Genomic DNA, 17,684 nt, shown 5'->3' on the forward strand with positions numbered 1-17,684 from the left:
ACAACGTGCCGTTTAAATTGTTTTATATTTAGTCAATTTTTTTGTATCCTTTATACAGTTATGGAGGATGCTGATATTGAGATTGTTCAACTTCCTGATTCAGATTCTTTGTCCTGTGACAAATGCGAATTGGCCCCATTGACTCAGGTCAGTTAATGTTCTTTAGGCCGTTCTAGAGCGCCTTGTTGCTCGGGGATTCAAGGGACTGCTGAGCCATCCGCCTCGGGGGGGGGCCTGTCCTCCGGGAGGCGAGTTCCCTACCACTCCCTACTACTACACATCATGCGGGTAACCCATGTTATGTTTTTTTCCTCCTCGGAGGGTGGATTGACAGAGGTTGTGGCACGTTTTTGCTTTTACATACTTTTGGCGATTGCGTGTCTACAAAGTCCAGTGGTTTATTTGCGATTGTGTTCGTTCCCGATTGCCACAGGAGGGCATGTACAGTTCCCTGCGGGTGTAACTGTTCCTGAGTGTTGTGCCTTTCGTTACAGGCTGGCTCGCCTTCATGTTCTACTTAGACACGTTTTTGAGCTGTTTGGGGACTCTATCCTTCTCGGTTATGGGACTCATCAGTCTCCTCCTTAGAATGGCTCACCTCGTTAGACATGGGGGGATGACGTAATCTCCTTAAGTCTTGTTATCAAGATCCTTCCCAGTTTTCTTGGAAGAACACGGTTTCCGTTAGGCTGGTACTGCAGCTCTTTCTGTTCTTCTTGGGCGTTAACCCTCGGCTTGCCTGTTATTTTATTCTATCCGGTTAGGATGAATTTTATTTTTCATACTATGTTTCCTGCGGGAACTAACTTTGGGATCGATACTCACTGTTTGCTTCTAGGAAGTTGTTTGGGACATGTTAGTCCCATGTTTGTCTGTTTTTACTTCCTCCCTCTCTGAGGGCGGATTTAGCCAGCTTGGCAATTTTGACCCTGCTGCAGGCTGGTCCTGCTTGGGTTCAGATCTTCTGTTTCATCTCTTAATCAGACACGTGGCGCCTTGCTGGTCAGGTTAGGGTGCCGAGTGCTCTTAAAGGGACAGTCTACACCAGAATTTTTATTGTTTTAAAAGATAGATAATCCCTTTATTACCCATTTCCCAGTTTTGCATAACTAACACATTTATAATAATATACTTTTAACCTCTGTGATTATCTTGTATCTAAGTCTCTGCAAAATGCCCCTTTTTTCAGTTCTTTTGACAGACTTGCAGTCTAGCCAATCAGTGCCTGCTCCCAGATAACTTCTCGTGCACGAGCACAGTGTTATCTATATGAAATACGTGAACTAACACCCTCTAGTGGTGAAAAACTGTTAAAATGCAATCTGAAAGAGGTGGGCTTCAAGGTCTAAGAAATTAGCATATTAACCTCCTAGGTTAAGCTTTCAACTAAGAATACCAAGAGAACAAAGCAAAATTGGTGATAAAAGTAAATTGAAAAATTGTTTAAAATTACATGCTCTATCTGAATCATGAAAGTTTATTTTGGCCTAGACTGTCCCTTTAACGTTATTATGTTTCTTGTTATTTGTTTTACAAGTTGCAGCTAAGCATTCTCAAGAGGACTTGCGGGTCCATGCGGCTCTCGGTCCTAAATAGCAGTCTCTCTGGTGACTGGTTCAGTGAATTTTGCTGTGTCACTCTCTGTTGCTTCCGATACCCTCAGAACCTGGAGTATTCCTTCCCATGTGGTGAGAAAATTAGAGGGTTTAGCGCCTCTTTTCCGCCGGTTGGGGCGGTGTTGCTTTAGGAAATTGTTCTTTTTGGACTTGTTCCTTTAGTGGTTTTCTTTTTTATTGAGACCTCTTGGATTTGTCCGTTTCTCCTTGTGGATGGGTCACCTTCGGGGGACTTGAATTCACTTCGGGAGTTGGTTGTTCTTTTTTCGGGACATTAGACAGTGAGGTCTTTTTGGGCTCCGGTTAGGGGTCCTTCCCCGGTGTTGGGAATGCTCTGCATCTCTTTCTTGGGATAGAAGAGGTCTTAGTGGTTTTCCACTCATATGGGTCAGGTATTGCCATCCAGGTGGCATCCGAACCCATGTTTTACTGTCCTCTGACTTCGAATCTGAGTTGATGTGGAGGCTTGATGTTGCTATTCTCGGCGAGGTCTACTCAGCCTTTCCTCCTTTTTTTTTAGGTTAATAAAATGAGCAGCGCCTTGTGTCCCTTAGGGGGATTAGCCACACTTTTCAAGCACAATCATGTTAATGTTGCTTGGACGCCTGTTAGCTCTAGTGTCCTTTTATGGCCCTGGCTCTTTGGAGTGTTGGGCTCCTGCAAGGGGTGGTCTCTTCCTTTTAAGTCGGGACTTGCAACGGCTTCTTGCTCTTGTTATCCGTGTTATTCTGGATTTTTTATGGGAGGTCTGTTTTTTTATATCAGACGAGGGATTTATGTTCCTGGAAGATTGTTTAATCTAAACATTTGTGGGGCCCGGGCTTCTTGTCCTGATCTTCCGGTTGTCGAGGGTTTTACTCAGCGTTTTCTCTTTGTGGATCCCGCTGTGGGATGTTACAGGACCTTTATGATCCTAGGACTGGCCTGGGGGCTCCAGTTTCTGGGGTACTTGGGCTTAGCCCTTGTTCTGGCTGTTCTGTTTTACAACTTGGCCAGATTTACTGAGAGCCGGGTCTCCTTGGGGCTTGTCTTGTGCTGGACGATATGGTTCCCTTGGGACAGCCAACTAACATGACCTGATGGTGGGCTTTCCTGCCTAGCAAAAGGAAGGTTTGCGGTTGCTCAGCTGTGACTTTTGCGCCTGGTATGTGTGCTAGCATGATGGTGTTTTAAGGGGTTCCTCCGTGTTCGTCAGTGACGTGGCCTTGTGTCCTCTCGATTATTCCTACAACTTCCTGTCTTATGGGCAGGTGTTTATCGACGCTCTCCTCTTCCGGGGGCTCGTTGTCCTCCTTACGGAGGTGTGGTTCCTTTTTTAGGGGCCTCTCCTGTGTTCGGGAGGTTGGAACAGATGTTTATCTGGTTCGGGGATTGGTCTGCTCTTTGAGTTGTTCCTTTCCATCTGGGGAGCTGCTGGCTCCGCATTGGGACTTAGTCGGGTAGCATTGCTAGATCTCCTTGGGTCTAACGTCTGCTTAATTGTCTTTAGGTTGAAGTGGCTGTGTCCATTCTTCCGCCCTTTTGGGGGCAGGTCTTGGGGTTCCTTTTGGTTCCCTTGCTTTCAGATCTGCCGTTGCTTGGGCTAATCCGGCTCGGTGTAGGATCGGAGATCTGTTCATCCTCAGGTCTTGGAGGTGACAGTGGACCTTCTGTTTTTTTAGAGGTTCTGTGCCTCTCCCCCTTTGAGATCTGTGAGTAGGCTTGGCGGGCTGGAAAGTGTCCTCTGTCTTGGAGGTTGGGCAGTCTATTTTGTTCGGCCGCTCCTTTCTTACGGATAGTGTTTTCTCCGTGTCTTCCTACGGATGGCAGCTGTTACTGGACTCAGATGTTTATTTTCTGAGTTTGCTACTCGTAATTTTCTGTTTGATCAGTCTCTGAGTTCTGAAGTTTTGAGGTGGTATTTCTTCTATTGTTCCTTGGCAGAATGACTGGGGGATGAGGGAAGTGGGGGAGGTATTTAAGCCTTTAGCTGGGGTGTCTTTGCCTCCTCCTGATGGCCAGGTTCTTTTTGCAGTTCTTATCAGTTAAAGTCAATTAGGGAAATATATGTAGCAATGTTAGTGTCAGTAGATATTCAGGGTGCATTTTAGCTCTGAGAATAAGAAATTCCACACTGTTCAGAGCAGAATTACACATAAAAAGGGCACAATAAAGTGGTTTCATTATGCATAACTAAACATTTTATTTAAAATTTCAATGATATTTACTGTCCCTTTTTAAAAATTCACACTTATTTTCTATCAAATCTCCCAGCAGGATTTTGTGGACAGCTCAATGCCAAACCTATCTGCCCAGCTAGGGCACAGACTTGTCTGATCTAATAATAATGTAACCTATGCATGTTTATCCTTTCCTTGTTTGCACTTGTTAATGCTATGATTGTATTTCTCTTTTAGCAATGAACAGAAACCATCAGATATGCAAGAGCTCAAGAAGGAAATAGAGAAGGAGGTTTCTGAAAGAATGGAAAAAGTGGAGAAGGTATTTTGTGGGGGGGGGAGACTTTCTATAGCGAACTACATCACACTTCACTCATATCCTCAAATTTCCCAAACAATCAACTTTATACACTTTTATTATATAGCTATGTGTTTTTCCTTGAATGTACTTTATTATATAAGAAATATAAGCCCCTCAAAATAATTCATTTTACTTTTATTATTATTTATTAGTCTGGGGAAACAGTCACTAGTTAAAGATAGGAAAAAGCCTAATTACCTTGTATCTAAGCGTATTCTGACAGCACCCTGATCACATGACATTTTATATGTTATCAACTTTCATTTTAGCCAATTAGTGCAGTGTCTGCCACAATCCACGGGCGTGATCACAATGTTATCTATATGTTTTACCTGAACTAGCTCTCCCCTGTGAAACGCAAATACAAAAGCATGTTATTGGAGGCGGCCTTCAAGGGCTTAGAAATTATCATATGAGCCTTCCTAGGTTTAGCTTTTAACTAAGAAAACCAAGAGAACAAAGCCAAATTGGTGATAAAAGTAAATTGGAAAGTTTTTTAAAATGACATGCCCTATTTAAAACATGAAAGCTTTTTTTCTTTTTTTGGACTTGACCGTCCCTTTAATTACTCATCCGAGACTTGTGAAATTTCTAGCTGTGTGTGTAGATGAGCGGGATGAGTGTATGTATATATAACAAACACACATACACGTATGTATATATAGATGTGTATGCAAATGTTTGTGTGTGTATAATACAATATATATACTGATTAGTTAGCCTCATTTCTTTCCAATGGAATGGAGAGTCCACAAATCCACTCTAATTACTATTGAGAATTAAACTCCTGACCAGCAGGAGGTGGCAAAGAACACCCCAGCAGAGCTGTTGAGTGTCACTCCCATTACCCATAATTCCCAATCATTCTTTGCCTTGAACATCGAAAGGATGTGCAAAGATGGTGTCTGAAAATATTTAATCTTTTAATATGTACTTTTCCCTGCAAGCAAGGGTTGGGGTCAAGCTGTGTCCATGTAATTCTCTTTAGTAAAAGTAATGGTGGCTGTTAGCAGTTGGAAGACGGCGAGGTAGTCCTTGCTTACCTTCCAACATTTGTACTACTCCTATATAGAAAACCAGGGTTGGTTACTCTGTTTTTCTTATTCTCCAGGTCTCTGTCAGATGTCGTATGGATCTGTCTGACCTTGTCTGCCCACAGCTGAGGTTCCAGGATCCCTGTCAGAAGCCGATGCAGAGAGGACTTTTTAAACTGCATCAAGGATCTACCTTCCCTGGGAGTGATTGTCCCAGTTCCTCTGGTGGAACAGGGTCATGGATTCTATTCAAACCTTTTTGTGGTTCCCAAGAAAGAGGGAACTTTTCAACCCTTATTGGACCTCAAGTGTCAACAAATTTCTCAAGGTTTCATCCTTCAAAATGGAAACTATAGGTTCCATTCTCCCTTTGATACAGGAGGATTAATTTATGACTTTTGTAGACCTGAAGGACGCTTACCTTCATGTTCCTATTTCTCCTACATTGGTGTATCCGGTCCACGGCTTCATCCTTACTTGTGGGATATTCTCTTCCCCTACAGGAAGTGGCAAAGAGAGCACACAGCAGAGCTGTCCATATAGCTCCCCTCAGGCTCCGCCCCCCCAGTCATTCTCTTTGCCGCTCTGAACAAGTAGCATCTCCACGGGGGTGGTAAAGAGTATGTGGTGTTAGTTGTAGTTTTTTATTTCTTCTATCAAGAGTTTGTTATTTTAAAATAGTGCCGGTTTGTACTATTTACTCTACAGCAGAAAGTGATGAAGATTTCTGTTGAGAGGAGTATGATTTTAGCACCAGTAACTAAAATTCTTTGCTGTTCCCACGAAGGACTGTTGAAACCAGAGAACATCAGTTGGGGGGAACAGTTTGCAGGCTTAACTGCTTCAGGTATGATCAGTCATTTTTCTAACAAGACCTAGTAATGCTAGAAGACTGTCAGCAATCCCCTCTGGGATAGGTAAGCCATTTTTCTTAGACTCTGTATAAAATTATGGCTTATATTAAGGGCTCTATGCTGGTTGACACTATTGTGGGCTAAATCGATTGCTTTTTAGCATGTTTTCACTATAAATAAGGTGTTTTTTTCAGACTTTAAAACACTTTTGGGGTTTAATTTCGGCCTGGCACTTATTTGGACACCTAAATCTAGTCAGAAAGGCCCCTCCACTCTAGAATGAAGAGGGAGGAGGCCTAATTTTAGGCCTAAATTGTGCGGTTGTTTTTTCCTAGGCAATCCATGCAGCTTCATGTGGGGAGTCAAGAGGCATCATAAAAGACTCCAGGGAGGCTTATTTCCTGCTAAAATAATCCCTAATGAAGGTAAAAGGCTACAGTGAAAGCTGTGGCTAGTACTGTAGTGTGTTAACTGGTTAATAACTGTTATTAGCTCTGGTTTGGGCATTAAGGGGTTAATTGATCTGAAAATTTGTGCAATCTTTTCAAAGCATTAAGACTCTGTGGTGAAAATTTCATTAAAATCGGATGTTTATTTCATGGTTTTTTGATATTTCAGTAAAAAAGTGTGCTTTTTTATTATTTAAAGAGACAGTAACGTTTTTGTCAAAAATCATTTTTATTGCATTATAGTTCTGTTTAAGTCTGTTAAACATGTCTGAGTCTTCAGATAGCCTATGTTCTCTATGTCCAAAGGCCAAGGTGGTTCCCCCATTAAATTTATGTGTGAAGTGTGCCATAGCGTCCAAACAGCTTAAGGACAGTACAATCACACTTAAAAATATAGCCCAAGATGATTCTTTAGCTGAAGGTAGTGAAAATAGCTTGCTTTCCTCTCCTTCTGTGTCAACACCAGCTATGCCCGCGCAGGCGATGCCCCGTACATCTAGCGCACCAATTGCGATTACTATGCAACAGTTAGCAGCAGTAATGGATAATTCTATCGCAGCATTTTTATCCAAACTGCCAGCTTTCCTAGGAAGCGTGATTACTCAGTTTTAAATACAGAAAATGAGCAAGTAGACGCAGAGGATAATTTATCTGTAGTGCCCTCACATCAATCTGACTTGGCGGTGAGGGAGGGCCTGTCTGAGGGAGAAATTTCTGACACAGGAAACGTTTCTCAGCAGGCAGAGCCTGATACCATAGGAGGTCCTGGCTACTCTTGATGATTGTGACTCTTTGGTGGTCCCAGAAAAATTGTGTAAAATGGATAAATTCTTAGAGGTCCCAGTACACACTGATGCGTTTCCGATACCTAAGAGGGTGGCGGATATAGTGAATAAGGAGTCGGAGAAACCAGGTGCACCTTTTGTTCCCCCTCCTATATTTAAGAATATGTTCCCCATTGTTGACCCCAGAAGGGACGCGTGGCAGACGGTCCCTAAGGTAGAGGGGGCAGTTTCAAAGCTAGCTAAGCGCTCAACTATACCAATAGAAGACAGTGGCGCTTTCAAAGATCCTATGGATAAAAAATTAGGTTTATTTAAGAAAATTTTTGTTCAACAAGGTTTTCTTCTTCAACCAATTTCTTGCATTATTCCTGTAACCACTGCAGCTGCTTTTTGGTTTGAGGAATTAGAAAACTCGCTCCAGAAGGAGACTTCTTAGGATGAAGTCATGGATAGAATTCACGCCCTGAAGTTGGCTAATTCTTTCATTACAGATGCCGCTTTTCAGTTAGCTAAATTAGCGGCGAAAAATTCTGGTTTCGCAATAGTGGCGCGTAGAGCGCTTTGACTAAAATCGTGGTCGGCGGATGTGTCGTCCAAAACAAAATTGTTTAATATTCCTTTCAAGGTAAGACCCTATTCGGGCCAGAGTTGAAAGAAATTATTTCAGATATCACTGGGGGAAAAGGCCATGCCCTTCCACAGGATAGACCTTTCAAAGTTAAAAATAAGTCTAATTTTCGTTCCTTTCGCAATTTCAGGAACGGACCGGCTTCTACCTCTACAGCCACTAGGCAAGAGGGTAACGCACCCCAGCCCAAACCAGCATGGAAACCATTGCAAGACTGGAACAAGGGTAAACAGGCCAAAAAACCTGCTGCTGCTACAAAGACAGCATGAAGGGGTAGCCCCCGATCCGGATCTAGTAGGGGGCAGATTTTCTCTCTTTGCTCAGGCCTGGGCAAGAGATGTTCCGGACCCCTGGGCACTAGAAATTGTCTCTCAGGGGTATGTTCTAGAATTCAAGGACCTTCCTCCAAGGGGAAGGTTCCACTTGTCTCGCTTATCTTTAGACCAGATAGAGAGACAGGCATTCTTACATTGCGTAGAGTACCTTTTAAAAATGGGAGTGATAAACCCAGTTCCAACAGCAGAACAAGGACTGGGATTTTACTCAAACCTGTTTGTAGTTCCCAAAAAGGAAGGAACTTTCAGGCCAATTCTGGATTTAAAGATTCTAGACCAATTACTCAGAGTTCCATCATTCCAAATGGAAACCATTCGGATTACCAGTTCGTGGCTCTTCCCTTCGGATTGGCCACTGCTCCGAGAATTTTCACAAAGGTGCTAGGGTCCCTTCTAGCGGTGCTAAGGCCAAGGGGCATTGCAGTAGCACCTTAACTAGACGACATTTAATACAGGCGTCGTCTTTTCACAAAGCAAGGGCTCATACGGACATTGTTCTAGCCTTTCTAAGGTCTCACGGGTGGAAGGTGAACATAGAAAAAAGTTCTCTGTCCCCGTTCACAAGTGTTCCCTTCCTGGGAACAATAATAGACTCGGTAGAAATGAAAATCTTTCTGACAGAGGTCAGGAAACTAAAACTTTTGAACACTTGTCGAGTTCTTCAATCCATTCCTCAACCCTCCATAGCTCAGTGCATGGAGGTAACAGGACTAATGGTTGCGGCAATGGACGTGGTTCCTTTTGCTCAAATTCATTTAAGACCATTGCAACTGTGCATGCTCAAACAATGAAATGGGGATTATGCAGATTTTTCTCCCCAGATTCAGATGGACCAGCAAACCAGAGACTCACTCCTCTGGTGGTTGTCTCAGGATCACCTTTCTCAGGGAATGATTTTCCGAAGACCGGAGTGGATCATTGTCACGACCGACGCCAGCCTTTTAGGCTGGGGCGCGGTCTGGAAGTCCCTGAAGGTTCAGGGTCTATGGTCTCGGGAAGAATTTCTTCTCCCGATAAACATTTTGGAATTCAGAGCGATATTCAATGTGCTCCAGGCATGGCCTCAACTAGCGGAGGCCAAATTAATCAGTTTTCAGTCGGACAACTTGACGACTGTTGCGTACATCAATCATCAGGGGGGAACAAAGAGTTCCCTGGCGATGAGGGAGGTATCCAAGATCATCAAATGGGCAGAGGATCACTCCTGCCATCTATCAGCAATTAACATCCCAGGAGTGGACAACTGGGAAGCGGATTATCTGAGTCTTCAGACTTTCCATCCGGGGGAGTGGGAACTCCACCCGGAGGTTTTTTTGCTCAGCTGACCCAGCTATGGGGCATTACAGATCTGGATCTGATGGCGTCACGTCAGAACTTCAAAGTTACACGTTACGGGTCCAGGTCCAGGGATCCCAAGGCGACATTGGTAGATACCTTAGTAGCGCCTTGGTCTTTCAATCTAGCTTATGTCTTTCCACCGTTTCCCCTTCTCCCCCGGCTAGTAGCCAGTATCAAGCAGGAGAAAGCTTCAGTAATTCTAATAGCTCCTGCGTATGCAGACCTGGTGAATATGTCATCGGTTCCACCATGGAAGCTGCCTTTGAGGCAGGACCTTCTAATTCAAGGTCGATTCGAACATCCAAACCTAGTTTCTCTGCAACTGACTGCTTGGAGATTGAACGCTTGATTCTAGCTAAACGTGGCGTTTCGGTATCAGTTATAGATACTCTGATCCAGGCTAGAAAGCCTGTCACCAGGAAAATTTACCATAAGATATGGCGGAAATATCTTGCTGGTGCGAATCAAAGGGTTACTCATGGAGTAAGATTAGGATTCCAAGGATACTATAAAGTGCTTTAAAGTTTTATCTAAAAGCAACTAAAGGCTTCAGACAAACATCGTCCTTGTTTGTCGTCTATTCTGGCAAGAGGAGAAGTCAAAAGGCGACTGCGACCTCTCTGTCTTTCTGGCTGAAAAGCATCATCCGGTTGGCTTTTGAGACTGCTGGAAGGCAGCCTCCTGAACGAATTACAGCTCACTCTACTAGAGCTGTGGCTTCCACATGGGCTTCCAAGAATGAGGCTTCTGTTGAACAGATTTGTAAGGCAGCGACTTGGTCTTCACTGCATGCGTTTGCCAAATTGTACAAATTCATTACTTTTGCTTCTTCGGAGGCTATTTTTGGGAGAGAGGTTTTGCAAGCAGTGGTGCCTTCCGTTTAGGTTACCTGACTTGTTCCCTCCCTTCATCTGTGTCCTAAAGCTTTGGTATTGGTTCCCACAAGTAAGGATGAAGCCGTGGACCGGATACACCAATGTAGGAGAAAACAGAATTTATGTTTACCTGATAAATTTCTTTCTCCTACGGTGTATCCGGTCCACGGCCCGTCCTGGCATTTTGGTCAGGTTTAAATTTATTTTTTGTAAACTACAGTCACCACTGCACCTTGTGGTTCTCCTTTTTCTCCTAACCGTCGGTCGAATGACTGGGGGGGCGGAGCCTGAGGGGAGCTATATGGACAGCTCTGCTGTGTGCTCTCTTTGCCACTTCCTGTAGGGGAAGAGAATATCCCACAAGTAAGGATGAAGCCGTGGACCGGATACACCGTAGGAGAAAGAAATTTATCAGGTAAACATAAATTCTGTTTTCCACGGAACATCACCATTCATTCGATTTGCTTTTCTAGACAAACATTTTCAATTTGTTGCCCTTCCCTTTGGTCTTGCCACGGCTCGCCAAATCTTTTCAAAGGTTCTAGGAGCCCTTTTGGCGGAGGTCAGATCTCAGGGAATTGCGGTGGCTCTGTACCTGGATGATATCTTGGTTCAGGCGCCATCTTTTCATTTAGCAAAATCTCACACAGACTCTCTGTTGGCTATTCTACATTCCCATGGGTGGAAAGTAAATATGACAAACCGTTCCCTGGTGCCAAACACCAGGGTATGCTTTTTGGGGATGGTCATAGACTCAATGTCCATTACAGTTTTCATGACTGAGGTTAGAAAATCAAAACTTCTTGCTTCTGTTCTTTCTCTTTAGTCCTCCATCCGTCCTTCAGTGGCTCTGTGTATGGAAGTAATTGGTCTGATGGTTGCTTCCATGGACATTATACCTTTTGCTCATTTCCATCTGAGACCGCTACAGTTATGCATGCTCAGACAATGGAATGGAGACCACTTAGACCTCAGTAGATAGTCTTGGACACACGGGCGAGAGACTCTCTATCCTGGTGGATCTTCCAGGTCCATCTGTCCTAGGAAACATGCTTCTTGAGGCCATTTTGGGAGATTGTGACCACAGATGCCAGCCTGTCAGGCTGGGGAGCAGTTTAAGGTTCTTTAAAGGCCTTTGGACTCAAGAGGAGTCTTCTCTCCCAATAAACATCTTAGAGTTGAGTGCATTCTTCAATGCTCTAACAGCTTGGCCTCAAGAAAGTTCGATCCAGTTTATCAGATTCCAATCGGACAACATCACCTGGGTGGCGTATATCAACCACCAGGGAGGAACTCGGGGCTCATTAGCTATGAAGCTATGACTCACATTCGTTGATGGGCTGAGTCTTATAATTGTCTCCTTTCTGCCATCCACATCCTAGACAAAAGGGAAGTGGATTTTCTGAGCAGGCAGACTTTTCATCCAGGGGAGTGGGCTCTTCATCCAGAAGTTTTTTTCAATAATAACCCTCAAATGGGGACTCCTTGAGTTTGATTTGATGGCATCTCGTCTAAATGCCAAGCTTCCAAGGTACGGGTCAGATCAAGAAGACCCACAGGCAGCGCTCTGGTGTACCTGTTTCCCCATTTTGCCCTTCTTCCATGAGTAATAGCTTGTATCAAACAGGAAAGTGCTTTGGTGTTTCTAATCTCCCCTGCCTGGCCTTGCAGAATCTGGTTCTCAGATCTGGTGACAATGTCATCTCTTCCCCCTTGGAAGTTACGTTTGAGGAATGACCTTCTAGTTCAGGGTCCCATCCTCCACCAAAATCTAGATTTTCTGAAGCGGACTGCTTGGAGATTGAACGCCTAGTCTTGGCTAAGCCGGGGTTTTCTGAGGTCATTGATACCATGCTTCAGGCTCGCAAAATTTACCATAAGGTATTGCGTAATTACCTTTTTATTGGTGCAAATAGAAAGGGTTTCTCCTGGAGTCGGGTGAGGAGCCCTCGCATTTTGTCTTTTTTCTTCAGGAGGTACTGGAGAAAGCTCATAATCCTTCTCAGAAGGAATGCCTGTTGCATAACATGGATGTTGCGCATGCTCTAATATTTTATCTACAAGCAACTAAAGATTTTGGATAATCTACTGCCCTGTTCGTTGTTTTCTCTGGTAAACGTAAGAGCCAGAAGGCCGTCAGAAGGCCAGTTCTACTTTTTCTCTCTTGTTGAGAAGTGTTATTAGGTTAGCTTACGAGACAGCTGGACAACAGCCTCCTATGAAATTGCGTCTCATTCCACTAGGGTTGTCTCTTCTTCCTGGGCCTTAAAAAAGGAAGCTTCTGTGGAACAAACCTGCGAGGCAGCCACTTGGTCCTCATTGCATGCCTTTTCCAAATTTGACATTTTTGCCTCGGCTGAGGCTTCCTTTGGGAGGAAAGTTCTTCAAGCGGTGATGCCTTCCGTTTAAGTCCGCCTGTCTTGTTTTCCCACCTTTCCATTCTGTGTCCTCTAGCTTGGGTATTGGTTCCCACTAGTAATTGGAATGGATTCGTGGATCTCCATGCCATTGGAAGGAAAACAAATTTTATGCTTACCTGATACATTTCTTTCTTTCCTGGCATGGAGAGTCCACGACCCGCCCTTAATTTAATTTAAGACGGCTTTTTATATATATATATATATATATATATATATATATATATATATATATATATATATATATATATAAACCTCAAGCACCTCTATACCCTTATCTTCTCTTTCCATCTTAATATGAGGAGAGTCCATGGCTTCATTCCTTGTTGGAAATACAGAACCTGGTCACCAGGAGGAGGCAAAGACACCCCAGCCAAAGGCTTAAAGGGACATTATACACTCATTTTTTCTTTGCATAAATGTTTCGTAGATGATCTATTTATATAGTCCATAAAGTTTTATTTTTTTTAAAAAAATGTATAGTTTTGCTTATTTTTAAATAACATTGCTCTGATTTTCAGACTCCTAACCAAGCCCCAAAGTTTTATGAGAATACCGTCAGCTACCTTCTCCAGCTTGCTCCAGTTTGTGTAAAGGGTCTTTTCATATGCAAAAGAAGGGGGAGGGTGAGTGTCTTATTTCCCTCTTGCAGTGGGCTTTCCAGCTACCTTTTCAACAGAGCTAAACTGAGAGCTTCTAAGTAAGTTTTTAAACAGTTTTATACTTGATTTTTATATCAGTATCTGTGCATCTTATTCTTTATAGTAGTGTCTATTACATGCAGTTATATGAAAATTAGTGTATACTGTCCCTTTAAATACCTCCCCCACTCCCCTCATCCCCCAGTCATTCTTTGCCTTTCATCACAGGAGGATGGCAGAGAAGTGTCGGAAGATTAAGAGTAGTCTCTTATGGAGGGTAGCAAGACCCCCTCAAATAAAACAGCCTACAAAGAAGCCATCACTACCCACCACCACCTCATCAAAACCACCAAGAAGACAGCCATCCAAGATAGAATCAATGCCAACGTCCACAACAGCAAGGAGCTATTCACAGTCATCAAGGAATTCTCCAATCCCAACAGCGACACCAACGACATCCCGCCCTCCCAGGACCTCTGCGATAACCTCGCAAGATCGTCGACATCTATGACAGCTTCTCGTCCCAGTACTCAACCAACACCGCCTTCCCACCGATACCTCACCCAAATACACCACCGCCTACCCCCCACGGACCATCTGGAGCCCCCTCACCACAGAGGATACCATCAGAATCATGAGATCGATCCACTCCGGAGCACCCTCAGACCCATGCCAGCATCACATTTTCAACAAAGCGGGTAACACCATCGCCCCCGAGCTGTGCAGCACCATCAACTGCTCCATCGAAACCGGCACCTTCCTGGATGATTGGAAGCACGCAGAATTAAAACCCCTACTGAAAAAACCCACGGCTGACCCCAATGATCCGAAGAACTACCGCCCAATCTCTTTGCTCCCCTTTGCGGCCAAAGTCATCGAAGTCCATCAATGCGCAACTCGTTGACTACATCGAAGCCAACCACACCCTGGACCCCACCCAATCCGGTTTCAGAAGCAACCACAGCACCGAGACCGCCCTCCTCACCGCCACAGATTACATCCTCGCCCTACTCGACCGAGGAGAGACCGCCGCCCTCATTCTCCTAGACCTCTCAGCAGCATTCGACACTGTCTCCCTTCGCAACAGACTACACAATGCCGGCATACGTAACAAAGCCCTGGAATGGATCACCTCCTTCCTCACCGGCAGAACCCAGAAAGTTAGACTCCCACCCTTCACCTCCAAGCCCACAGAAATCAGCTGCGGTGTACCCCAAGGCTCTTCGCTGAGCCCCACCCTATTCAACATCTACATGGCCCCTCTCGCCGCCATCGCCCGATGACACAACCTCAACATTGTCTCCTACGCCGACGACGCCCAGCTAATCATCTCACTCACCAGTGACCCCACCACCGCCAAGAGAAACGTCCACGAAGGGCTGACAGCAGTTGCCACCCGGATGAGCTACAACTGCCTAAAGCTGAACGCAGACAAGACCACCTCCTCCTCGGTCCCACCACATCCGCTGCACTCCTGGTGGCCCACAGCCCTCGGACACCCTCCAACCCCCACCGACCATGCACAAAATCTAGGCATCATCCTGGACTCATCGCTTTCCATGGACCGGCAAATCAACGCTCTCTCTTCTGCATGCTTCAACACACTTCACCTGCTGCGAAAGATCTTCAAATGGATCCCAACCGAGACCAGGAAGACTGTCACTCATGCCCTTGTCAGCAGCCGACTGGACTATGGTAATGCACTCTACGCCGGCACCACCATCAAGCTCCAAAAGAGACTACAGCGCATCCAGAACGCCTCGGCCAGACTAATCCTTGACATCCCTCGTCAATGCCACATCACCAAACACCTGCGGGACCTGCACTGGCTCCCCATCAACAAAAGAATAACCTTCAAGCTTCTCACCCACGCATTCAAGGCCCTCCACAACATCGGTCCCGAATACTTGAACCACCGCGTTACCTTCTACACCCCTGCCAGACAACTTCAATCGGCCGACCAAGCCCTCGCAGTCATCCCCCGCATCAAGAAAACCACAGCGGGAGGCAGATCCTTCTCTGACCTGGCAGCCAAGACTTGGAACACCCTCCCGCTGCACCTAAGACAAGCTACCGCCCTAACTAAGTTCAGAAAGGACCTCAAGACCTGGCTCTTCGAGTGAACTGCAACCCTCAGCAGCTTGAGACCCTTACGGGTGAATAGCCGCACTTTACAAGAACCCAATAAATAGATAAGGTAGTACACTTCGGTACGGGACTGGAGTTTTAAGTAGTCTTGCCAGCCTCTCAGTAAGGCTCTGGAGATGAAGGGAGAGTGTTTCTGCGAAACCATCCAGACTCATTAACAGCTCCTAAGCAATCAGTGTTGACGAGCTTCACTGCCTCCTTCTATCACTTAAGTCCATGTCTGGTGCGATGCTACAAGACTGTTAAACTTGAGAGGCTGTCTGTCTGTTCCACGGCAGAGATTCCGGTAAGATTGTTTTCATTTTCTCTCATGATTACGAAACAAAACAGGGTCACAGTGTGACTCCTTTATCTGTATGTAATCAAGGGTTAATAAGGAGGAGGTTATTGAACATAGGGGATTTATACATAACTTGCTTTATTGTGTTTATATGCTGCAATATGTGTGAGATGAGGCTCAGGCAGATGTGGAACATTTAGGTTTTACTTTTGTTTTTGAGATATCTGCGTGGCTTGTTATTTTTGGCTGGAGCAGGGGCGGTCCTGCATGGCACTCCATCTGACCGGGTGTGATCTCATTAACTTGACTTCCTTTTTTCTGACCGTGCGGTTTACAGGAGAAGCGGTTTCTCTGTGGGGCCTGGGTGGTGAGTACCCCGGCCATTGTGTATATAGGTGCCATTTATCTTGTTCTATTGTCCATCTTCAAAGCACAAACTATGGAGGACTCTGATGCGTTATATGGTACTCCCTCTTTTCCTAAATCCAATACCTGTTTTTATTGTGAGGAGGCTACGGTATACCCGCCTGTTCAATTATGTTCCACATTCCTCGATAAGGTAATTATATCTAAAATGACAAGTTGTTTAGTACCACTGAGCCGTCCACCTCTGAGGGGTCTCCGTCCCCTGAGGTGCGTTCCCTGCAATCATCTCCTACTACACATGCAGCCTCCCTTTGCACTGCGAATCCTCCTTCGGGAGGGGCCAGACTTTTCTGAACAGTTACAAACTACAGTGTCTGCGGCCTTCAATGCTTTACCTCGCCCTGCTAAGCGCAAGGTCAAATATTGCTATCCTTCCCAGGGGTCATCTACCAATTTGTTGGATTTATCTGATACTAGATTATCCGCTGATGAAGACGCCTCTGAAAGCTCAGAGGAGGCTCTTTCTGGGTCGGAATCTGCTGCCTCTAAACCTCCGGCTGCGGGGGAACCAGACTTTAGATTTAGGATCAAGCACTTATACTTTCTGTTAAAGGAAGTGTTGGCTACGTTAGGTTCCGGAACCTAAATTATCCGAGGAACCTTCTATTCCTAAGCTTGATAAGGTTAATGAGGACAGGGTGGTGCCACAGACTTTCCCGGTTCCCGTAAAGATGGCAAATATTATTAAGAATGAATGGGAGAGGCTTGGAACTTCTTTTTCCCCTTTTTTTTTTTTTTTAAGAAATTTTCCGTTCCAGACTCTCAATTAGAGTTGTGGGGGTCTGTCCCTAAGGTGAATGGAGCTATCTCCACGTTTGCTAAGCGCACCACTATCCCGCTTCAGGATAGTTTGTCGTTTAAGTAGCCCATGGATAAGAAGCTAGAAACTCTATTAAGAAAAATGTTTCAGCACTCGGGGTACTTGTTTCAGCCTGCAGCGGCAGTCGCTGCGGTAGCCCGCTACCTATTGGTGCGACTCTCTATCGGAGATGATTGAGGTGGAAACTCCTCTCAACGAGATCCAGGAGAGAATTAAGGCTTTGAGGGTAGCTTATTCTTTCATCTGTGATGCAAACATGCAGATTATTCGCCTGAATGCCAAAACATCAGGTTTTTCTGTTCTAGTCCGTAGGGCTCTCTGGCTGAAGTCTTGGTCTGCGGACATGACTTCAAAATCAAGATTGCTTTCCCTTCCATTTAAGGGGAAGATTCTTTTCGGTCCAGGCCTGGACTCTATCATATCCACGGTCACTGGGGGCAAGGGTGCCTTTCTACCACAGGATAAGAAGAATAAACCTAAAGGACAAGGTCCTAATTTTTGTCCCTTTCGTTGAGATA

The 17,684-nt window shown here is 44.9% G+C and overlaps 1 protein-coding gene across 1 annotated transcript in view; it reads left to right on the forward strand.

Moving 5' to 3' along the window:
• Nucleotides 1-17,684, forward strand: part of KIF15 (kinesin family member 15) — a 417,226-nt gene that overhangs the window by 354,934 nt on the left and 44,608 nt on the right. Inside the window, exon 31 of the mRNA XM_053714345.1 lies at nt 4,013-4,097. Coding sequence (XP_053570320.1) covers nt 4,013-4,097 — 85 coding nt within the window. The remainder of the gene's footprint in view (nt 1-4,012; nt 4,098-17,684) is intronic.

This window comes from Bombina bombina, chromosome 5 (genome assembly GCF_027579735.1).
Source record: "Bombina bombina isolate aBomBom1 chromosome 5, aBomBom1.pri, whole genome shotgun sequence".
Taxonomy (NCBI): Eukaryota; Metazoa; Chordata; class Amphibia; order Anura; family Bombinatoridae; genus Bombina; species Bombina bombina.